Source organism: Nasonia vitripennis, chromosome 4 (assembly GCF_009193385.2).
Source record: "Nasonia vitripennis strain AsymCx chromosome 4, Nvit_psr_1.1, whole genome shotgun sequence".
Taxonomy (NCBI): Eukaryota; Metazoa; Arthropoda; class Insecta; order Hymenoptera; family Pteromalidae; genus Nasonia; species Nasonia vitripennis.
In genome coordinates, this window is record NC_045760.1 from 4159986 (window position 1) to 4183487 (window position 23502).

At 39.6% G+C, this 23502-nt stretch overlaps 3 protein-coding genes across 8 annotated transcripts; 1 reads left to right on the plus strand and 2 right to left on the minus strand.

Moving 5' to 3' along the window:
* Positions 1 to 1116: 1116 nt before the first annotated feature.
* On the minus strand, positions 1117 to 11262 carry LOC100113768 (exportin-1). Of its 5 annotated transcripts, none has more exons than XM_008213087.4 (14): positions 10482 to 11262; positions 7264 to 7497; positions 6993 to 7187; positions 6564 to 6914; positions 5774 to 6487; positions 5452 to 5686; positions 5189 to 5352; positions 4970 to 5104; positions 4742 to 4885; positions 4522 to 4668; positions 4200 to 4448; positions 3873 to 4125; positions 3538 to 3788; positions 1117 to 3412 (listed from the first exon to the last, which is right to left on the minus strand). In XM_008213087.4, exons 2-14 carry the CDS (start codon positions 7459 to 7461, stop codon positions 3266 to 3268), a joined length of 3183 nt encoding a protein of 1060 aa, XP_008211309.1. In that variant the 5' UTR covers positions 7462 to 7497; positions 10482 to 11262; the 3' UTR covers positions 1117 to 3265. The 5 variants fall into 5 exon arrangements, with proteins under 5 accessions (XP_008211309.1, XP_016840362.1, XP_032454831.1 ...); XM_016984873.3 differs by lacking the exon at positions 10482 to 11262 and adding an exon at positions 9791 to 10465; XM_032598940.1 differs by lacking the exon at positions 10482 to 11262 and adding an exon at positions 10104 to 10283.
* A 596-nt stretch (positions 11263 to 11858) lies between these two features.
* Positions 11859 to 18901, plus strand: LOC100117655 (rab3 GTPase-activating protein non-catalytic subunit). The gene is made up of 19 exons (XM_031929906.2): positions 11859 to 12606; positions 12690 to 12800; positions 12881 to 12962; positions 13042 to 13168; positions 13274 to 13475; positions 13544 to 13871; positions 13954 to 14406; positions 14486 to 14865; positions 14933 to 15310; positions 15388 to 15588; positions 15679 to 16060; positions 16135 to 16229; positions 16319 to 16567; positions 16649 to 16822; positions 16901 to 17082; positions 17158 to 17379; positions 17455 to 17745; positions 17830 to 17988; positions 18073 to 18901. The coding sequence occupies exons 1-19, from the start codon at positions 12522 to 12524 to the stop codon at positions 18241 to 18243; spliced, it is 4272 nt and encodes a 1423-aa protein (XP_031785766.1). The 5' UTR covers positions 11859 to 12521; the 3' UTR covers positions 18244 to 18901.
* LOC100117614 (acylphosphatase-2) lies at positions 18774 to 23166 on the minus strand. Of its 2 annotated transcripts, XR_512633.4 has the most exons (4): positions 22187 to 23166; positions 21497 to 21623; positions 19085 to 19286; positions 18774 to 19006 (listed from the first exon to the last, which is right to left on the minus strand). XR_512633.4 is itself a non-coding variant. In XM_001601749.6 (3 exons), the coding sequence occupies exons 1-3, from the start codon at positions 22257 to 22259 to the stop codon at positions 19172 to 19174; spliced, it is 315 nt and encodes a 104-aa protein (XP_001601799.1). In that variant the 5' UTR covers positions 22260 to 23166; the 3' UTR covers positions 18774 to 19171. The 2 variants fall into 2 exon arrangements, 1 of the variants encoding a protein (XP_001601799.1); XM_001601749.6 differs by having other exon boundaries at positions 18774 to 19286.
* Between the last annotated feature and the right edge of the window lie 336 nt (positions 23167 to 23502).

The window sequence follows — 23502 nt, forward strand, 5'->3', positions numbered from 1 at the left end:
TATAATGCTATACGATTTCGTATTTACTTATAATCTGATATTGATGGGATAGACACTCTGAATTTCTTTAAAGCATTGTGTTATAAAAAGGAGACTAAAAATGACAAAAAAAAATATGATGAATAAAATGAAGAATATCAGGTAAGTTTTAAAACAATCTCGAGTGCTATGTCTCTCAGAGTAAAAATAGAGAGTACAAAAAATATCAATAATAATGTAACAAAGAAGACTAATCTATGAGTTATATACTTTTATACGAGTAAACTTAAAGTGCTGCTACAAAACACACTTTAGAATTTCAGATATTCGAGGTATTCGAACGCCTGGAATATTCAAACAATATCGGGAAGAATATATGTCTGGAACATTCTAAGGGCTGGAATATAACAACGATCTTTACGATTACAGCTTCAGAGATATAGAATAAGAACGCGCGAAGAACGAGACAAAAAATTGTAAAACTTATTAGTTATCGATAATAGTTGTATTAATTTGCAAATAAATACAGCTTCATATCAAAAAGTGACGCACATCCGATATTAAAAGATTTCTCTTTTTTTTCTTCGCTCTTCCTCGACGGTTGCTGCCCGCGATGGGACACAACGGCCAGAGTGTCTTGGGACGCATGGTACGCATGGTAATGGCTCCAAAAGCTCCAGCCGGAAGTATCGCCAGTGGCCACGTGTGCAGATCCCGCGGATCGTACAATTTACGTGCACTCGTTCTCTCGCATCATTCACAAATCCATGTGTCATTTGCATTTTTATCATTATTTTATATGTTCATCGTTATTTTTATTTTTCTTCATCTGTTGCCTTACACTTATCTTGTAGAGACATACGTAAACTTCTAATATTCAAGTTCCACTCACCACAAAAGATATAATATCGGCAGTAAATACCCTTTTTGAATGATCGATCTCTAAAAGATCTTATATATTCGAACCCTCGCCAAAAGCCCAGCACTTGGAAGTGTGACGCAACTTGATTTTTAACTCCTTACAATTGTGGTGTAATAATCGAGAATGTAAAAGAAGTATTGCCTATATGATGCTTTTTGTATATAGTATAAATGATGCCCCATTCACATTCTTTTACTTATACATTGGACAGCTTGTTTACAAATTTATGATATCACATTTATTTTTCCAAAAAACATTTTTTACAATTACCCTATGTGTAGTCGCAATTCTTTTACATTTAACGTCTCATACATGTGAATCGCATTTACAATATCATCTTTTTGTTAACTTTTATACCTTTCGCTCATATCTCACACGCACTTATTTCTCTCGTGTCCGTTCGTTTTCTCTTCTACATCTCTACAACTCTCAGTTTGTCATCGATTAACGAATTGTTGCAATATTTTCGTTGATTGAATTTCTTCATTATTTTTTTTTTCATTTTTATCCTTTTATTATTGATACAACTCATACGACTTATAGAGCTCTACGACGACGCGATATCCATTAAGGGTACTTACTTCACGTTATTATTTTCTATGACTTTATAAAAAGGATTCACGTGTTTATTTGTAGAAAATATTTCTAGATTCCTGTCTACCTACAGACTTTAACCCACTCAATAATGTTCATTCGAAAACACGTTCTGCTCATGCTCTCTTGCTCGCTCACCCTCTCTTTCGCTCTTTTTCTCCAAAAATCATTTGGATCTCAGTTGCTTTTTGTCACTTTGCAGTTTATTTTTCTTTAAGGTTGTTTCCTCAAACGCGTACGCCAGCGATGCACATTTGAATTAGAAAATAAATTGACTAAGATACAAACATAAAATTTTGAAAAACCAGTTTTCTTATGAATTTTTACACACATTGTTTTTTTGTACAAACCAATTGCATGAAAAAATATAAATTAACGTGAATTATATATCTCTATATTTATTTATTTATTCATTCATTATTTGAAATATTTAGCAGCTGGTTAAGTAAACAAAAGACGAAAAATAAATAATTCTTGATTTTTCAAAATTTTTAATTTAACTTTCTTCAGGTTAAAATGCAAAAACAATTACGTATGCTCTTCCTTGAGTGAAGAAGGTATTATACTCTTTTTCAAGTAATAACATAGACTGAGCGACGTAATGGTCCCAGATTTACGCGTATAAATTCAAGCATTATTTTGTAACAGTGGCACACAACTCAGTTTAAAGGTTTTATCTTAAGAAATCATAACATTAGGCTACTTTCTTGAAACTCGTGAGTTATATGAGTGAAAAATGAAATGCTTTTATAGCAACTAAGTGTATTTAAAAAAATTGTACTTCTCCATGCTGAAGGCCTTGTAACAGCATTTTACTATTTATCGAACGTGGGTAAGAGGATTCCTCAAAACACCAGCAATAAATTGCAATCATTTGTTGGTTTTTAATTTACAAAGTGCCAATACAAGACTCGCAGTTTATATAAGTAACTGTAATATTAATATTATAATACAACTTCACTCGGATAAAAACACACATATTCGTCTAGCACATTTATATCGCTTAAAATCCTGCTACGGCGATCCAATTTGACGTACTAGGTTGTTCTTACTTATCTGTTGTTTGCACTCACGTTTACACATTCAAAAATCACTCTCGGCTCGATACATTTATCATCGATTAATCCCTAACATTTATCAAGAAAAAAATGTGCTATTTGGCTGTTGCACTTGTCACGTTTTACTTCGGCATTGCAGAGTGGTGTTTATTTAATAACAAAAAGTTCAACATTAAAGCTGCTTTATGTCATAATTGAGGGACTTGACATATTTTGTTACCAAACAGTCAAATTATCTCTTCCACTCATACAAATTCTCAACATCTTCATAGTCTCACAGAATAACATTAGACTCTTAATTATTTTATTATGTTCGTTCGCCTAACGCATTCATTGTAAACTAGCATCTCAATACTAGAAACGTTGGTCAACCGTACGAGTACACGAAATAGAATCGCCAAGCAGGCATTTCACATTTTTACCCACAACAAAAACTCCATTTTTAATTTTAAAATCCTATAACAGATAAACAAACAGTCATCGCGTTTATTGGTTTTACCCTCTGAACATGGGGCAAATAGTTATATTTTACACTCGTCGCATTTTTTTCAGTTTCTTGTCTTTTTATAAACGTGTGTCCTGTGTCGTAGATTCGCGTATTCATAGTGGCGGTAGGATTGGTTGTAGGCAAAGGAAAACGATAGTACCTACAGCAGAGCGTCATTTGTTCTGATGTGCAGAAAAAATTGATAAGGGCATGTTGGCGGATTGTTCAGTCCTGCATTTCCTCTGGCATTTCATGAGGATTAATAATTCCTGGCACAGCCATCTGCTGTCGCCTCTTTTCTTCCTGAGCCATCCGCAGGGCAGATTCTCGTTCTTCCAAATACAAATCAGAATCATCTTCCCCGGTGTATTCCTGATAATAAAAGATAAATTACTCGCAAGAAAAACAAATAATTCCAAAAACTTTTTGTATACATATAATAAGTGTAATTTTGCATTTATGAAAAGTTTTATGACACACAAAAGAACATTACTTACTCTAATTTGAACAAGGAAATCTCTTAAGTGTTCCTTAAAAGCTGGAATATCTTGATCAAGGTTAAAAAGACCTTGGACTGTAATCTTAATTTGATTGTCCGTCAAGTGAGGGAATGCTGCTTTCAGCAACCTTGCCACAAATTCTTGAACGTACAAAGTATTATCTGGTACAGGTCCTAGTGGCACTTTGATTCTTCCCAACTCAACAAGAGTGAACATGTATGCCAAAATGGTTGCATGCATTGTCAAACCTAATAAAAACATATTTGAAATTATTTTTATATAACTTTTTTTCGAGTAGTAGAAGAAAATAGATAAATAAAAAAATAGCTCACCAGCTGTGTGTGACGTATCTGTAACAACACTAAATATATGTTGAAGAATGTCTGTGAAGTATGTTTGATAAAAACTTTGAGCAGCATCCTCATGTTTTTCCATATTTCTAAACAATTGATATAAAATTTGTAAACCAGTATCTGCGACATTCCTCATAGTGTGTTTGAAGGCCCAGATCACAGAATCAAGAACCAATTTGAATTGTACTGGTTGTATCGAAAGACACGCAGGGAAACAATGTACATTCACAGCCTACATAAAAAAAAAAATTCATTAGTCATTTTTATACATCCATTATTATCAAGTTTAAAATCTCCTATAATTACATGTAACAGCAAGAAAAAGTTTGTTCTGTGTTCTGGAAACTCTTCAAAGTCTTTGTTAATCATGTCAAGAGTGCACTTGAAAACTGCATCGAAAATTTTGGGCACTTCACTGGTGATATGACCTTGAAGTGTATCCACTATTGTTGCCATTGCACTGAGCACTTCGGGCTCCCTGGCACACGGAATATTTGTCTTTTGATAATCTATCAATACAGCATCAAGTAACGGTGGTATAAAGTTGTCTAAAACCTAAAGAATGAAAAGACATTAGTATTAACGAATTATAATCAATACTTTAAAATATATTCAAAGCTAAATTTACCATTTGAGGATCATTAGACCTGCTGATCCAATCAGCTATTAATTTAAGCGTTTCCTTTTTGACAACCCTCATACTCTTAATTAGTGGCTGCTTCATGACCATTTCTCCATTTAAAGCTATAGCAGCACTAATGTTTTCACTCATTACCTAAAATTATCGTCAGTAAATAAAATATAAAATTATTGAAAATAAAATTAATCAAGAATACGAAAAAACGTACCTTATACACGTTTAACATATCTAAATATATTCTTCCCAATTGCATCACATAAGGATGTCCAAGGGCTTTGCACGCTCTAACATTGGTTTTGAGAATACTGGCTAGCTGTTTAACAGCTTCTTGATCTTTTAGTACCTCGACATTCTAATAATTCAACATCAACAAAAAAATTTTAGATACATTTAGGTAAATAATATTAATTCTCTGATGATTTAAATTTAAATATACCTTTGCTGCCTGGCTTATTATGTCATCCCAAACTTGATTAGGCAGAAGCATATATTTTTCTATCAGATGTTCTTGCATTACTGCATCTACTTGAGCATTGATCATGTATCCTACCGCTTCATAAAATGTATGCACCTATTGTGAAAATGTATTATTATTACATATAAGTTTAATACTAGAACTATAAGTGAATATGATTTCTTGATAGTTATAAATTACCTGCTGCGTTTGAAGATCACAAATGATACTGCTTATAGTAGACAAAATTTCTTCAATAAAAGGCATAGCCTCTCCAAGTTGTACAGTCACAAAGTGACGTCTACATTTCAAGGCGATTTTAATAAAAGTATCACAAGCCATATCTTGCACACCCTCATGAGTTTCTAATAAAACCAATTTATAAGATTGTTGTTAGAGTGATGAAATATTTAATAGTATTATGAAATGAAAATAAAAATGCGTGCGTATAAATACGTGCTTACCGTGCATAAACTCAAAAAGTTTATTAACAACTGTTTTCAAGAACTTCCAATGTGCTCTCAAAAACCGTGGGTACTGACCAACAACATACATAATGTTACTTGCAATAATAGCTTTATTATCTTTGCCCTTTTTCTGTTCACATAATCCAAGTAAATCTTTGATAACTGTAACTAAAAACCTCTTTTCATCTTCTTCGTGCATCGCACCGGAAATACTGCCTATTGCCCAGCATAACTGAAAAAATTTAATACATATTTTCAATTTTACTCATTTTTTATTTATATTTTAATATTAATTTTTTTGAAACGTCATGGGACTTACGGTGTTAAGGTTTTTCCAGGACCATTCTGTACCATTCACTTGGTTTTGTAGTTTCTCAGTCATGACGCGTTCAGTATCAACGTAATCAAGATGAGTAAGATATACTAAAGTTTCTCTCATGTTTTTGTACAGATTAATAGAGTCAGTATCTTTCATAAACTCTCTTACAACTTCACCATTTTCATTTTCAACAACAAGCACTTCTTCTGGTTTTGCCATTCTACTGATCATAATATAACGCACTTTTGTCAAAACTTGAGTGTAAAACAGTCTTCTTGGTGGAACAGCTATATTCTTATTTATCAAAATCGGCGGCACGAATGGATTTTCTCTGTACAAATCGGAAGCAAGTCCATTCCAATATTCCAGACATATTTTGAAAATTTCTACTTCTTCTACCTCAGAAATCAACACAAGATAATGTAGCGCTTTAAGTAATGTGTCGTTTAATTGTTTCTTTTCCACTAACTGTCCATGCTCTTTTAGATAAGTGCACAAGAACATAGCAAGGTTTTGGATGAAATTTTGTTCTTGATCTTGACCAACTGCATATGCATCACGTATGTTAGTTTCCAGAGGTAACATCTGTTCTAACTGTTGCATTGTATTTACGAATAACACAACAAACATGTCATCATAGTTCGGCACAGTTACAGCAGCAATTTCAGTCAAGCACTTCAATGTTACATTTCTGAATATTGGTACATTAAGAAACTGCAAAGAAACATTAGTAGATCATTGATAGTTTTAAAATAAAACTGAAATATAAAAAGAAATTTTAGTAACTCACTTTAAATATCAAGGTGGTGATTAGCTTGGTTTCAAATATGTATCCAAGCGGAATCCAATTTAAAAATCTCAAAAGAGTTTCCAAAGTAACAGCAACAAGTGGAACGTTTTGTGAATTGTCCATGACAAATTGACACAGTTGAAAGATTTGTGAAAACTCGCTACACATAGTATCCTTTAAATGCTTTGCCTTTGTTTGGGTCATTTGTCCACTTGAGAAGTCAAATACTTCTTCTGATAAAAGCTTCAGAATAGCCATGTTATTCTGACAAAGGCTTTCATTTGTTTTACTGGCACCCACGATATCCCCAATGAATGACTCCCAGTTTCTTGGCCACTCTCTTTTCAATACCTAAAGTATGAATTTCCAAAGATTGTTTTAACAAGCATTTTATTAAAAAGTTAAAAAGCAAAAAAAGTATTAAAGTACCTGAACAAGAATCATATTTAATTTATTGAGATAAACTTTGGAAGCCTCAAGTGTTTCAGGATCACTGCTTGTCTTTATGATCAAGCCCACAATGTACTTCTTTATACCCTCGCATTGATTTCGAGGCAATACTTTCCATCGAGTTTTTATAACTTGTTCCAGAATTTGTAAAGCATAGTATTTTGTTTGTTGATTCTACAATATAAATATTATATTAATATTTGCAACTATATTTCAGTTTAGATTGTAACAGATTTTCTTTTAAAGCTACCTGTGAAAATTCTAAAATTGTATCAACTCGTGTCCATGCTTCTGGATGTTCTTTGAGTGTAGTCAACACTTCTTGTGCCACTCGCTGTTGTTCCCCTATTCCAGAGTACATACATCCCACTATATTGTCGAGAAGTGTAATATCCAACTTCTGGTTAAAATCCAGTAACTTGGATGCTTGCTCAGCTAAAGTTGCCATTTTCACTAATCAATTCTTTTTTTTCAAACAAACAAACTGAAAAAAATCCAACAGTCAATTATTTTCTTATTAATCAGACCTTGTCACACATTCAATTTAGATCAGAGTAATTTCTGATCAGTTTTCAATAATGAAATATTTTCATACTTTGCAGATCTTTCAAACTAAGAAATAATGAGGCTCTAAAAATACTTATATTTATATTGTTTTCATCTTAAAATCTTTAATCCATCTTCTTAGAAATATGTTATAATTTGTATCAAACTCAAATTAATTATACACATAAAAAAGTTAAGCCATAAAAATGATTATTTGAGCACATTTATTAAAAACAGAACATCAGGTACACAAATTTTTTAACATATTGGTTGATAAGTGTGATATTCACTAGTTACTAATGTCTACCATAAAAACTTTGATTTCAACAATTGCAATAATCGATAGAAAAACTTCTGTTGCATTAATTAACATAACCTAATATATATTGAGTGGGTGAATTGAGATTGAAAATGAGAGCACTGCACTCCTGAAGTTTTGAGTAAGTTTTATGCAAACACAAACAGACTGCATTCGCTCTGGTCAACTTTACAAGTCTTTTTTTTCCAATCCAACACCGAATCATACAAAATCTCGTTCACAGCAGCGCACAACACATCATGAAAAACAACGTACAAATTACGTACAAAACAGACAGATAACGCACACAAACTGATGGCCGAATTAAAGGAACGTTGCCCCAGCTGCACAATGCACACTTCGAGCGAGTTCAACAGAGAGGTAAGACCGAGGGTTTTGGAAAATTTTCGTGCCCGACCCTCACGCGTGTGATTGCGCGCAACGACGCAAAACACACGTTCTCTCCCACGAGCGAAGGTCGCGACTGCCGGCAACTGTGCTCCGAAATTCCTGGCGAGCTCCGAAACCGAAAAGGGCATACCTTTAGGACGAACGTAGTCGGGATGAAGAAATGATGCTTCCGGATGCAGTTATTCGTTTTCGCGCGGGTGGCCCGATGGAGCACGCGCTGAAAAGAGGGGTCACCGCACTGCGACCGTTCGCCTCGACCTAACCTACATTTGTCAGAGACTCGAGACAGAAAGAAAGAGAGAGAGAGAGAGAAAGAGAGAGAGAGAGAGAGAGAGAGAGAAAGACGGAGAGAGGGAGAGTTCGACGTACGTCGTTCGGAGACACGGTTTCCCGTCTTGCTACCGTCGTATCGAATGTAACTATGGAATGTAGGTAAATGAGAGCATTTGGAAGACCGTACAATAGATTCTCGACGAGGAGGTCCGGAAAAAACGCGGCTCCGAAGCATTGGAACCAACTCTATTCTTGTTGTCTCTCTTTCTCTCTCTCTCCCTCTCACGGTTACTCCAATGCAGAGCGCGCGGCGCTTCCCGGCATAGAACACCGCGGTTCAGGTAGTGTTTCACGAATAACAACTCTAGAGGATGATTCTCAGGCAAAATGAGCAGGATTCTTTGTTTACGGAGTCATGAACCAGCGTAAGACTTACGGCGATCGCTGTCCCTCGTCGTCGTCGTCGGCGGCGGCGCACCTATACACAGACACATACACGAGCCAGTCGAGTGACAACGACAACGATGTGAGGGTACTTTCGTGCGGGCAGCCGAAAGTTCGCGGAAAAGGAAGCTCGGCTCCAGCGAAGTTTTTACAGTGGGTTCACCCGGGCAGTCTTCACCAAGATTCGCACCAAGTCACTCGGCAGCGGTTCCCGCGCGGCGCGAGCAATTTTCGTTCCTTCTTTTCTCGCACAGCCAGCACACACCAGTCGCCATCTCGCGCGCCTCCTCGCGCTCGTTCTCCATATCGTTTTTCCCTCGTCCCCCTTCCCCTCTCTCTGCAGCTCTCTCACTCGCTCTTTCACGCAGTATACACACAGCGTGCATGTGTGTATACTTATATACATTCGTGGAGGAGAAGCGCCGATCTTTCTCTTTCTCTCTTTTCCTTCCTCGTTATTCGCCTTTTCGACGTACACTCTTTTCTCTCTTTCTCTCGCATAGCTCGAGCACTCTCTTTCTCTCGCATTCATCGGCGATCGCCAATAACTGTCTCTCTCCCTCTCACTCGCACTCGCATCCGCTGTACGTTTTCCACAGCCGATCATCATTATCTTCGCCGTCGCCAAATGAGAAAACGCGCTTCTCTGCATTATCATACTCTCTCTCTCTCTCTCTCTCTCTTTCTCTCCCTCTTTCTTTCAGGTTCACTCATATAAAAGCACACTGCAGCAGTGCATGTTCACCGGGGCGCAAATATATACTATATGCACCTATACCGACGCATGACGCGCGGATAACCTCACTTTTCTCTCAACTGCTCCCTTCGACGCAGAAGATGAAGAAGAAGGCGATGACGAAGTTGACGAGTGTCTAGCGCGATGCCGCTGATAATTTCATAGTCATAACCTTAAAGCGACTTCTTCACTTTCTCAGAAATCCAACAGCTCGGTTGGTTCGTGATGCCCATTCACTCTCTCTCTAGCTCTTTCTCACTCAAAAAAAATCGCGACCTCCTGCGCGGAGAGTCGAAAAAAGGGGGAAACCAGTCAAAGAAAGTATACGCGAAGAAATACTGGGGCACACACGCGTTCGCCTCGGTAACACACTGTTATATACTTGCGTTCCTCCGCCGCAGATCACGCACTCTCGCACTTGCGGGCATCAGCGCTGCAGCACGCAGCGAGAGAAGCACTATACCAAACGAGAGAAGACGACACAGTCTTATAACCTAGAAGAGCCGCGAGGAGAGAAGCGACGAGCCAACAGCCCCGTCACCGGGTGCCTCTTTCTCACAACAAAGGGCCGTACCGAGAGCTGCATAGAGGTGTATGCGATGTACGTCGCGCGGAGGGGGAGAGGGAGGATCGGAATTAAAAAAGCAGCAGCGGTGGCGTAGTTGCAAACACACATATACACACACGCCGACTCACGCACGCACGTAGAGATTCGTCGGCGTCGTGCCGTGGAGAAGAGTAGATGAAATTAGGTACCCACCGAGGTCTGCGACCTTCCGCCCTGCTGTTCACGCTGCTGCAAGAGGCTCGTCTCCTCTTAAATTTCATGCGAGTGGCGTGCTTGCTCTCGGTCCGGGTCGGATCTTCCTGGAGTGCGGCCGTTTTGGCCCTCTCGTTTTCTCTTCTCTTTCTCCTTTTCTCTCTCTCTCTCTCTCTCTCTCTCTCTTTCTCCCTCTGGATGCTCACACACTCTCTCTCTCTCTCTCTCTTGCTGTGTTTGCAGCTGCGGCGGGACTAGCCGCGCGCTCCTCTTCTCTCTCCGATGGTGTACCGCTGCGCACTTGGCCTCTTCGGCTTCTCTTTTTCACTCGCTTACAATTCACACTCGTTCGTCTTTCTCTCGTCGACAGAAACACACAATTATCCCACCAGCTCGATCCCGTCCTCGTCCGCGTCGGTCCTCGTCGTCGCCGTTGTAGTCGTCCTGTGTGCGCCGCGCTCTCTCTCTCTCACTCGTCTTTCTCGCTCTATCTCTCTTTCAACACTACCTACATGCGAAGCCAGCTTAGCCAGCCCTCGTCGTTCACCCGTTTATTCGCACACGCGCAGCCACACACACACACACACACACACACAGAGAGACACTCTCGCACAACGTCCGTCTCGTCGTGTCGCGAACGCACACTTCTCAGCGATCTCTTGCGTTCGGGCGTCACAGATTATACGTATATAGCGCTCGCGCTCTGGTCGTTGTCGTTACTTAGTTTCGTCAGCAGTGCGCGTCGCGACGAGTGGCGTCTCGTTCGCCGTTCGCGGTATAGCCAACGGTCGGTCATCACTGCGCTTGCGCGTGTTTCTCTGCCGCCAGCCGTCCGCGAACACCATACGTATAGGTATAAGTATTATTATGAGTGTATACCTATATATGTGTAGTACGCAGGTATGTCGTGTATTTCTGCGCAATTCTCGCGAGCCCGCTGGAAGACCTAAAGATTTTCGAAATTCTGAGAGGAAGATGGCCGCGCCGCCCTTAGAACAGCGTACGCCATTGCGGAGAGCCGGGCTCGCGGATTGGCTGGACCCGGAGAGATGAGCAACGGCGACTCGGCCGTTGACGTAACGACGTTCGTCACGTGACGTCAGTCGAATACACGTGCGATTCGAATCGTCGCGGTGAGGGTGGAATATGGGGGGGTATTTTTGGAGGGAGAAAGGGATATTATGTAGTGCGTATGTTTGCGGAAGGGATAATTCACGCTAATGCACTCATGCGCGAAATGAGATGACAAAGTTGTGTAATGATCGAGGTTTTATGATAGTTTACGAACATGCAGTGTTTATTGTTCGATTATGCAGCAGTCGGTCGATACTGGAGAAATACGTAAAAGCGATTGATTGGGTATATCTATTTTTTTTTCTTTGTTTGATCGATCGTTTTATGAAAAATTAGTTATTTGAATGTGAAATTTCCATTTTATATCTATAAGCATATGTATATAGTGGATATAAGGGTAGGCACAAAGAGATACACTATTGATGGACAAAGACAAAGTAGAGGGTCACTCCTGAAAATTTCATCAAATCTTTTTTTCATAATCGGATAATCCCTTCAGTATATCTTAATAATGCAAAAGCAAGAAATACGAAAAAGTTTTATTTTTAGTCCTGCTTGCCATTTTTATTTCCGACTCTTTTTCCATTTTATCATTATTTTTCCAAACATTGGTGACTTCATCTAACTCGCGGCATAGTTATAGAGATATACAAGCTCTATAAGTCGTTAAACCGAAGTATGCGTCTCGGTTCCGCTGTTGCTCTTTCAAAAACATCTGCTGCACTTTTGGTACGAGTACTTATATACATATACACAGTGTGTACTAACATCGGCCAAAAACATGAGCAACACGAGCGCCACGAGCCTTTTCAAAAACATCAGCCGCCGAGTGTGACAGAGTTTTGACGCGATCATCTGTTCGACTGCTCCGTTCTGAGTATACAGCTACAGTGTTGTTGTGTATTGCGTGTTCTCTAAAGAGCTCGCGAACGAGATAAGGTTAAATTGACAGGACGGAGATGAGAGATGTCCTGCCAAATTAAGGGGATTGCGAACCTGGTGGACCCCACCGAGATCAGAGCTCGTCTTCTCGGAGATTCTAAGCAGAAGTGTAAGTGAACGGCCGGCTTTGTTTATGTAATTGTCCCCCTGCGCGGACTAACAGTTCTCGAGTTTGTTATTTTGCTGTTTCAGTCGATTATGTGCCTGCCAATGAGTTGCCGTTGCAGAATAGCTTCATTTCTCTATCGCCGACTGGTGACATTTTAGCCATAGCCTGGAATACTCGTCTGATAATATTGGCCTGTGAGTGAATGAAATTTCAATGTGTTCTGCTCCATCTTTACAAAGATTGCTCATTCGTATTTTTTGTCCTTGTATTCTAGCGAAATGGGATTCATTGGAGTCCAGCGAAGTGAAGAATAAATTCTACGTTGTTTGGGATGGTGATGTGACGTTTAAACAAAAGTAAGTTATTTAATGGAAAATTATGATTGATAAGATAACTTGAGAGGTGAATTGACATATGGTGTTGATCTTTTGACAGCGAATGGATAACATCTGTGATATGCCTTCCACTTATTTCTCATGGAAAGGCAAGTGCTGGAATCAGCACAGACTGGACATGTATAGCTGTGGGATTGAACACTGGTTTTCTGAAATTTTATACAGAAGTAAGCATTTGAAACTATGAATCTCTCAAATTGTTTGCACTATGATTTTATAGTTATTGTTGTTTAATTTGAATTTTTAATTTGCATTTTCTCATGTTATTTAAGACAGGGGGGTTGTTGCTAGAAGAACAATTACACAACGAAAGCATAGTAAACATAAAATGTCAATCGCACCATTCTGCAAGACACTCAGGTGACACTGGAAATACCGAGGAGATTTATGTACTTTATAATACTGTTGTGTGTATTTTACAAGGTTTTCCTTTATTTTCAACTTTGAGAGCATATAGAAATCATTTAGCCAGAGGTAAATATTTAATCTAAATTTTCATGGAAATATAGTGAAAAAGCGCTAATACGTTTTTTCTGTATCAGTAAAAGCAAATTGTGATGATATACCTCCAGCAGCAAATTTAGTGTGTAAGAAATGGGGTTTCAAGAATCAGGATTTTGTCAATGATTCTGAAGTGATTGGCACAACTACTGTAAATACGTTTGACCACCTTATGACAGCATCAATTTGTGGAGGTTACAATGCCAGTTATCGTTCAAGTGCACCACAGCATAGCTTAGTTATGGCCACAGGAAAAAGGCCATTCATAGGTTTCCATTATGCTTTAGAAGGAGGTTCTGCTCCAGTACTGTCAGATGTTGCCATTGCTATGGCCAGTAAAGTAGCAAGTGCAATTGGTGCTGCAGTTCCGTAAGTTTCATGTTATTAAAAATATTCTATGCATACTAATTTGCTTTTTCAACATTCACATGTTTAATATTATTACCAATAGATGGTTTAGAACAAGCTCATCAAAAACTCCTGCTACACCTGAAAAAGCAAAAGGAGTAATGACTGAACCAGCTGAAACAATGACTTGTAGATTTGGTTTAAGTGATGCTCTGAGAGAAGGAGATTGCATTGTTGTTAGTCCTAATAAATTATTGTCAGTTGTATGTGATGCTATGGGAAGAGTGATTTTAATAGATAACAAACAAGGGATTGCAATAAGAATGTGGAAAGGGTATAGAGATGCTCAATGCGGATGGATTGAGGCCATTGAAGAAAGACATAGGGCTTCTATAAAAGGTCATCACAGTAAAACCAGCTCAAGTAGTACCTCGCACGCTCAAAGACGCACAGCGTTGTTTTTAGTCGTTTATGCACCCAAAAAAGGTGTTATTGATATTTGGAGTATTCAATATGGAACTAAAATTACTACGTTTTCCGCCAGTAAAAATGGAAGGTATATACAAGTAAAATTTATACTCCGCTCGCTTAAAAAAAAAAAAATAATTAAAATGTTGATTTCTTGTTTAATGCAGGTTACTCTACACAAATTATGGATTATGTGGATTGAATGATATGACGATTAATTCTAGAAATCACGCGCAACACCCATGTGTTTTCATTGATCCTCTTGGTGGAATCAGAGAGATAACTGTTCCATTCCATTTTGCATTAAGTAGTCAGAATATTAACAGAGCGAGAGACTTACATTTATTCAAAAAACTCAAAACGTTTTTAAGAGAAGAAGATTTTAGCGACGATAAACTAATCAATGAAATTACTAATATCTGCCTGGATTTAAAAACGAATGAAATTAGATTACAAACTATTGAAATGCTCATGACCAATAAACATATCACACCTGATTCATTATTGGCTGCGACAAATTGTTTTTCCAAACAGCTCGATTTGCAAGGTATGTGTTATACAAAAATATCTTATGATAAAAATTCTTCAAATTATTTTAGTTTATCCTGTTGCAGAGGAAGATGAATTGGAACCTGACACTAAAACCCTCAATCATACAATAAGTCAATTGAAGAGGATAATCAAGTTTTACAAGTACATTAGAGCACAGTTTGATAAACCTCCTGAATATTATACCGTAGCTTCTGATGTAGTGCCTGATGGAAAACAATTGTCATCAATCCTTTTTACATCTGAAAGAGAAGTTCATAGAATATTGAAATTATCCAAAACACTCAATAGCCTAAGAAATTCAAACTCTGAAGTTCGAACAAGAGTTACATTTAAAGAAGATGGCAGAACATTTATAGACTTTTTATCTTGCTTTGAATTCGGCAATCCAGGTTCTTTGGGATTGCAGAAGGGAATCAGCTATGATACAAAATGTCAAATTTGTGAGTTTGACATTTAGGATATTTATTTTTTATCGCAAATATCCATATAACACGTTAAAAATTCTCCTACTTCACAGCTAAATTAATTTTCCAAGGATGGATGTATTCAAATGATCCTATCTCAAAGTGGCAAGATTATGCACTTAACAGTGATATACAGCCAGGAGTCTTAATCCAATTTGCTCTGCTGTATTGGCTAATTAAGAAAGAAGGAGCTCCTTTAGAAATCGATCTAGTTAATTTTACAAAACTTTTGAATGCTATTTGTTCATTAAATGGTATATTTCTAAAATGATTTAATTTGCTCAATATATATATATTTAATTAAACAAATTTTAATTACCGTTTCTATTAAATACATTTTTCAGATGCTGAAGAAATATGTACTAGCTACAATGAGGCTTCATATTGGTGGCGAGATGTTAGAAATATTTTAATGGAATCTGACAATCCGTTTAATGCCTTAACAGCAGCAATGGCATGTAGAGCAGTGTCGGTTTCTATGCAAAGAAACAAAGATCGATTGCAAACTAGTTTCAAAGATGACAATGGAAATGAAGGAGACGGTGAGAAAAATGGCAATGAGCCCAAAAAAATGGAAGAAGACGACGGAAACGAAGACAATTCTTCTCCCGAGGAAGAAAGTGTTAGTAACATCAGCGACTGGGAGAACGTGAGCAAAGACACGTGCCAATTTTCGTTATTGATAGGTAATCTAGAAGACATTGCAGTCTTAGATGCGATAGTGAGGTAAATGTTTACTTATTATTATAGAATTATATAAATCATTATATTTGTTCTACAAAGAATAATTACAATTTTAGTAATCCATCATTTTTGGATGACACCACTACATTTTATACTTTGCCATATGAAGGTACTAACATTTCTTTATGGAAAGTTGTTTCTAAGGGAAAAGGTAAATCTACTTGATAAAAGTTGTCTTTTATTGTTCCATATTAATTTAAGTAGAAACTTTCTTTTAAATTCATTTATTTAATTTTACAGGTTCTGTATCTGAAATAGTAGCAAAGTGGTTAAGCTCTGCAGGGGTTGATCCCACGCGACTTATAGACACTACAGACATTGAATTTGACCAGCTGCAGTTGTCAATAGATTCCTTCAAACTCGCAGGATCGTTAGATGAAGCTAAAGCAGTTGAGCTTCTACAGCAAGACTCAAAGGCGTTATTGTCAGTCTCAGTTGAAATCGGTAGTGAAGCAAAAACTGAGCAAACTGCTCTTGCGAACGTGCTAGGTGAGAATTGATTTAGTGAATTATGAACAAATTCCTTTATATTAGTTGTATACTTATATTATTTTTGAATTCTTATCATAGATAAAATATCGCTACTCAAACGTCATTTTCCGTATAGTTTAACTAGTAGCGTCTTACTTGCCAATTTATCGTGGGAGTTTGTTATGTTTTGGAATAGAGACATTACAAAGTTAGAGGCTTTAGAGGCTGCATTGTCTGTACTTCGTCAAATTCCTATGAAACGTATTCGTCACGGTGAGCTCAGATAAGTTATGCGATTAGTTGCTTGTAATATAAATGCTTATGAGAAATAATAATTTATCCCTTTTTTAGGTGTATGCTGTCTTCTTTGGTCTGTCCATTTGAAAAAGAGAATGGAAAGTGCAGGGAAACTTATTAACAAGACGGGAAAACTGCCAAAAGAACGACTCTGTATGCAAGACGTTGGGCTTACAGATACTCAAGTCACTGTATTCTTACAGCATTGCGTTACGTTTTTAGATATCTTCCTCGATGTAAGTATATATTATAAAAATGCATGGAGTTTTTTAAATTATAGTTGATAACTTTCATTTTCACTCGTTCATAAGGCTGAAGTCTTGGAAGAAGAAAATTGTTCCTTTGTCAGATCTGAAGAACTGTGGGAGGGTCATTCAGGCGGTCCTCAACCATTTGCCCTTCTAGCTATTTCTCAAACACCAGCTTGGTATGATTTATTGCTGCTGCACTTACAATTAGCAAATGTACTTCACATGATAGCACACTTTAATCTTAAAGTTTCAAAACCAATCTCCAACCTGTTTGATTCTGTCGTAAGTAATTGCTTGTTTAACATTTTCTGAATTGATTGAAGAAAGATTTAAGGAAAAGTCTTGCATTTCGTTTAGGCTCATCAATATTTCTTCCAAGATATAAGTGCTAAAACTATGGTACCTTGGTACAAGGATGATAAAAGAGATCATTTCCGTGTAGAATTTCTTTGTCGCGTTATCAAAGCCTCCATGGAGTCGATCCATCAAGAAACAACAGAAGTGAACAGCTTTAGCTCATCTCAAGCAATTTTGTGGATGAGTAAATGTCAAAATTTAGCTATGACTTGGAAAATTAATAGCGATGAGCTGAGGATTCATCAAGTTTGCCAATTGTATATTAACGGATTCGATCGATTAGCTGAAGAGGTATGTAATTATTTCGTCAATTTATTTTTGAAAACAAGCTTCCAAAGATTTTCTCATCAAAATAAATTATTGTTCTACCTACAGCTGGTAATCGCTGTGAACGATACGGAAAGATTGGCTACTGATCTTCTTCCGATCGCAGGTGGGCGGATGATGGCTTATTTAGCGAAATCTCCTGATATTTTAGAAGAAGTATCAAGAATCAGTCCAACGTTAACTACATATCTACAGAGCTTATCATGGGTATGTATTTCGCCTATACGCGTACGAAATATTAATCAACCAAATTTCATGTAGCGTAATGCGTCGGTGTTTAACTTTTTTCAGGATTCACGCAGTTTAGTTTTTACAAATTGTTCCAACGATGATACGGTGGAATTAGTGAGAAAGGTATCTAGAAACCTTCCCGAGAATCATAATAAGTATCACATAGCTCAGTTGATGCTTGACGCGACCTTTATTTACGAAGGTGGAACTTCGAAAAACATAAACCAATAAGTTACTGTTAGTATTTTCACCGTTCGTTAAAAAAGTTCAAATTTTTCGCTGGAAAGATGTAGAGTTAAATGAAAATTGCTAGTATTAAAAGTGAAATTTCAATTATACTTTTATCCTCACTAAGCATTTAAACGAAAGCTCGATTTGTACATTTTGAAGTGTTTTTGATATATTTGGCAAGTTGAAATATTGTTATCTGTAAAAAAAAGTTTATATCCTATGTCAATTTTGAACGTGCTATTATTGATGCATAATTATAACATATGTGTAAATATAGATATACATTTTGTTAATATCCATAGTTATTCAGACAATACAGAATTTGAAAAATTTTGTTGTCCGAACCCGCGCATATGTTTTATTTGAATTTTCCAATTGCTCCCGCACAGATCTAGTCTGCTCTTAAAAATAGAAATCAGTGTAGTGAATTTGAAAATGTAGAATACAACGAAAAGTGTAATAAGTCAGCAAAAAAACCAATGATCAAAATCAAGAGTCCACAATTTTATAAACAAAAACAGAGAACGATCTCGTTTCGATTTTTGTACCAGTTTATTTTGTAAAAATAAGGCGCAGCTGCTATGATAAATTCATAGACTCCTTCCTCCCCGATATACAGCATACAGCAAAGAAATAAATTAAAGTCGTTCGCATAGTAGATAACAAATATGGCTTTCAATTTAATTACGCATCCCTGTAGTTGTAGTCATCGACATTCGGCACATTCACACCCTCCTCGTATTCAGACGTCTGTACAAGTTGCCTAAAAATCATTAATACAATCGTAATATATACACACATGGTTATTACACACAAGTGTCTCTTAATGCTTCACTTCGACCATTCATTTCGCTTCGATTGATAAAGGTCGTCGATGGTTGTAACGTTGCCTTGGATACTTTGATTTTTCATTCTCTCCGATGATTTCTCAAAAGCGCACAGCAAAGCCTTTGTAACCTGGTTTCGTCACGGTACATAAATCTTTGAATTCGCAGTGGTGAATCTCGCTTTCCGGACTTCCGACCGTCGACAGCCATTGAGCCCTGAAAAATCAAACAAACATTTTCTCGTTACTCGTTGTGTCCCAGACCGAAAAAAAAATCGACTGATTCAGTACAAACAGTCGATCTCGACAAGACGGCCAAGTGACGCCGCGCAACGATGTTTTACGGTCTCTCGCAGTTGGGCAACGCATCGCTGCATAAACACGCGCTAATATATTTTTAATATCGATCGTGCCCTATACCGCAGCCTCTCGCGATCAAGGATACCGTGCGCTATAGCGCGGACTATCGACAGAGACCCAAATTTTTGCGGGAGCTTGCAACGCTGCGAAGCTGCGCTGCGCTAAGCTGCGACATTATAATTAGAGGCTAATCGGATCGCGATCGGCTGTGTGTATTTTTATATACACGAGACGAGAGCCGAGAGTCTCTCTTATAGATCGTTTTTAGCTGCGGGTCTGATGCATCGGAGGAGTCTTGTTTACCGGCGAGGCTTGAATGACGAGAATACGGAGATTATTCGGAAAAAATATTGATCCCGTCAATCGTGCCGATCATGATCTATTTCCATGCTGATTTTCGCGGATAACTGCAGCGAATGAAAATTTATGCGCGTCCCATCAATATCTCCGTCGCTTCCACTTATTAGCCCGAAGCGTCGCCAATCGTTATCTCCGTAACGAGAAACGAAACCAGTTTGAAAAGTTAAAACGGTAAATAATCTGTTCATCAATCTCCACCCAAAGTTTCGATCGTCGAGTCTATTTTAACGACAACAACCGCGGTTGGCAAAGCATCTGCCCGGCTTTCCCAATTTTCGCGCGTCCCGAGCTTTCGAAAGCTTTTAGCTTTTGTCCACGTATAGGATGCATAGACGCACGGTGCGGTGTACAGCTCGCATACATCGAAGGCATTGTTCGGTGCGAGCGCACCTACAACAACGGGCTCTGGATTGTACCTCAAGGTGGGTAATTGCCGGCGACTTCCTTTTTGGGGGGAAGCCAGGAAAAGCGCGCGCATATTGTTCGCCGCGACCAGCATCAAGGATGCGCTTCTAATAAATCACTTCCGTCGCGGAGTCTCTAATATACACTCGCGCGATTCGATGCCGTAAGCTCGATTTTTCGAGTATAGTAGTACCACGAGTACATATTCGACGGGAGAGACAGACGTGCCGACGCGTGCGTTGTAAGCTCGCCCCAGTACCGTCGCTGCGCTTCCGTTCGAATGCAAATTGATTTCGCATCAGCGGCTATTGCGAGTTGGCCATTTTATAATCGGCTCTTCCCCGTTCTTATCATTCTGCGCGCTCAGCTACGCCCTTGCATAGCTGTGCGCGAGCTTCGCATCCTTGCACACCGTTGCTTCGTAATCTCTCGATTTTTCTCCGAGCCATTAGCATTCAAATCGAGGCATTTCCCTTCGACCTCCTATATATTCCTTTTTCGAAAAAGCTCGGCGTCATCAAGCACACATTACAGTCGAAGACGCGCATTAGCAGGGCAGTCAAAGCCGGTCGCGCGCGTGAATCGCAAGTTGGCATTGAACTTGCAAGGCTGTTATTTTCGCGAAAGCTCGCGCGCGCGCGCGCGCGAACCTTGGCTGATTAGCCGATCGTCGGTCAGTCGCGCTTCTATATTTACATATGCGCCCAGTGTGTGCCCGTGATCAGCGACCATCGAAATGCAAAGGATAATGAAGGAGAGCGAAGAAAATAGATCAGTAGGTCTGGCTCGTACTCGTCGCGAAATAACGAGCGGAGTGACGATTGTTACAGAGAGACTCGCTTATTTACTTCTCTCATCGAATCGCGACGCGAGCCTACATTCGATTTTTCCACGTTTTTCGAGAACACTCGCTAACAAAAACGCTCGAGCGCACGTGCGAGATAGCTCATCAGCTCAATTTTCACGTATACTCTTATATGAGCCAGCTCCTACTCATCCTTCACCTTCGGACGCTTCGGGCCATTACTTCATTAAATCGTTATTAAAGCCAGCTTCGCGGTGCTGCTGTAATTTGCGTCGTGTCTGTGTGTGAGAAAGAGATTTCTGTCGCGTTGTTTCGTCGAGTGCGAGGCGACGATTTTTGCATTCGCCGATTCGCGGAGACGAGAGCTTTCGCGAAATGTTCAGTCCGTTTTAGAAGCGCTGATAGGATAATGACGTGTAAACCATATGGAGTCGTGAGTCGATATAAGCATGACTCAGTCGTCGAGGTTTTATACGCGATGCGAGTGTACTACTCACATCTGATCAATGAGGGCCTGAGGTCCCTGCATCTTGCCGACGATCGTTCCGGTCTTGCTGTTCTTCACCCAGCCGACGATTCCCAGTCGCTGGCAGAGCTCTCGCACGTATTTCGTGAAGGAACAACCTGCATGCATGTAAGCGTTAAATTAAAATTTTTCTTAAATTTTAAACTATATAGACTGCAGGATAATCGCATGTGTAAACATTATCATTCTATTTGTTTACGTTTGCTATTGGCACACTTATTCTGGCACCCGAGGCAGCGTCGTCGCGGTGATTACGGGCTTATCTAATTGCTCGAAGCAGTAAACGGCAAATTGATAACGAATCGTTATTACGGAGGCTTGTGTGCGTGTGTGTATACATATTATTGCACCGGCGATTTCCTGGATTTATATTTAGCTTCGTTAAGAATTAAACGCCGCTCGGTTAAGACAATGAAAGCGAGATTAGCGAGGATCAGTTCAAGCGTTATTAGACTGATGGACGAATTTGGCATGGTCCCCCTTTGTCGATTAGCGAGTATATTAGCGAGTCTCTTATCGAAAGTGCATCGAATGTGAAAATTATGTACACGCTGTAGCACTGAAAAGTTATGTAAATCGATTTATGAAGCCTCTCGCGGCGTCTACCGACACACCGGCGACACCTCATAGGCCGGTTTAAAAAAAGATAAGCAGCTCTCACCTTGCACTTTCCCGTAAACTTCGAACTCGACAGACACGAGGGGCTCGTGAGCGAGGGGGTCGTCGGAGGCCATTATCACCTTCTGACTGCACTCGAAATGATCCCGCGCAGTTCGTTTTCGTAAACGTCAATCTTTCTCTCTCTCTCTCTCTCTCTCTCTCTCTCTTGTCTTTCTCTCCGGTCAAGAGCCAAAAGTCTTCGTTCGTCGTCTCTCCCTCTCTTGCGTTTCTTTTGTGCGCGCGATCGCTTACTCGTTTCTCTCTCCGTCTCAGAAGCTTGCAAGCTCCGATGCAGCCGCTGTGCCAAAAGAGATATCGGACGGACGCTCGCGTGGACACTGCTGATTTTCTTTTCGGCCCTGCGCCTCCTCGTCGAGACCGGCCGTAAATATAGACTCCCCACTCGCGATCGGTATCGGCGATCGGTATGCGTAGAGTCGATCGCGCTGCGGCCTTCGATTATCGAGAAATTCCATCGCACAGCCTGGTAGTCCTGAAAAAAAAGCTCTCAGAGAGGAGAGCTTCGACGTTAAAATAGTCGAGGAAGGATCGCACAATGGCTCGCTTGCAAATTCCATTAAAACTTTTCCGCGTCTCGCGGAAAATTCCGGTCAGATCGCTGATTGCTCATCCCCCCGCGGGGGAAGGAAAGGGCTGTGTGAGAGATGACCTTGCATCGTGCGGTTGTGGAAAATATCGAATATAGGCCAGCAGGCCGGCTCGAAAGAGAGAGAGAGAGAGAGAGAGAGAGCGGGCCTTCCCCGCGATGCGGCCCGTCCATTGTTCGGCGATTAGCTATGCTCAATTAATTACGAGAGCCGTCGTCGTCGTTGTAAATTGCTCGACAAGAGCCGTGGGGGGCGCAGGATGCGAGCAGCCAATTCATAAATGATCCGCGTTCGTGTGTGCGCGCAGTCTTCCATAAGGTCTCCATCATCTCTCTCTCTCTCTCTCTCTCTCTCTCTCTCTCTTACTCTCTCGTATAAGGTTAGCGGTCAGCATCAGCGGATAGTGATCTATAGCGCGCGACGCTCGCGGCCGCATTATCATTGTTACCAACCCAAGGTCTCATTGTGTGCACGCGGACTGGACTACTACTGCAAAGCGAGTATAAGAGAGCTTGTGTCAGGGTTCAGACGTCACGCCGCGCGCTAGCCGACACACTTAATGCCCTCGATAGCCGCCGGCCGCCCCCGACACACACACACACTCATGCGCGCTGCTCATGCTATCTGTTCCTTGCTCTTGCTCTTGCTCTTGCTCTCCTTCGGATATAAGACGCCTGCCTGACCTTCAATTCTCCGAGCTTGAGGACGT

Bases quoted from the DNA above. Each gene is read 5' to 3' on its own strand.
- LOC100117655 (XM_031929906.2), top strand. From the start codon at position 12,522: ATGTCCTGCCAAATTAAGGGGATTGCGAACCTGGTGGACCCCACCGAG. The intron at 14,407-14,485 runs GTATATACAAGT...TGTTTAATGCAG, and splicing joins TCCGCCAGTAAAAATGGAAG to GTTACTCTACACAAATTATG. The intron at 16,568-16,648 runs GTGAGAATTGAT...TTCTTATCATAG, and splicing joins TGCTCTTGCGAACGTGCTAG to ATAAAATATCGCTACTCAAA.
- LOC100117614 (XM_001601749.6), bottom strand. From the start codon at position 22,259: ATGGCCTCCGACGACCCCCTCGCTCACGAGCCCCTCGTGTCTGTCGAG. The intron at 21,624-22,186 runs GTGAGAGCTGCT...ACATGCATGCAG, and splicing joins AGTTTACGGGAAAGTGCAAG to GTTGTTCCTTCACGAAATAC. The intron at 19,287-21,496 runs GTGAGTAGTACA...TTGATTTTTCAG, and splicing joins CAGGCCCTCATTGATCAGAT to GGCTCAATGGCTGTCGACGG.
- LOC100113768 (XM_008213087.4), bottom strand. From the start codon at position 7,461: ATGGCAACTTTAGCTGAGCAAGCATCCAAGTTACTGGATTTTAACCAG. The intron at 6,488-6,563 runs GTGAGTTACTAA...GTTTCTTTGCAG, and splicing joins TCACCACCTTGATATTTAAA to TTTCTTAATGTACCAATATT. The intron at 3,413-3,537 runs GTAAGTAATGTT...TTTTATTATCAG, and splicing joins ATTTCCTTGTTCAAATTAGA to GAATACACCGGGGAAGATGA.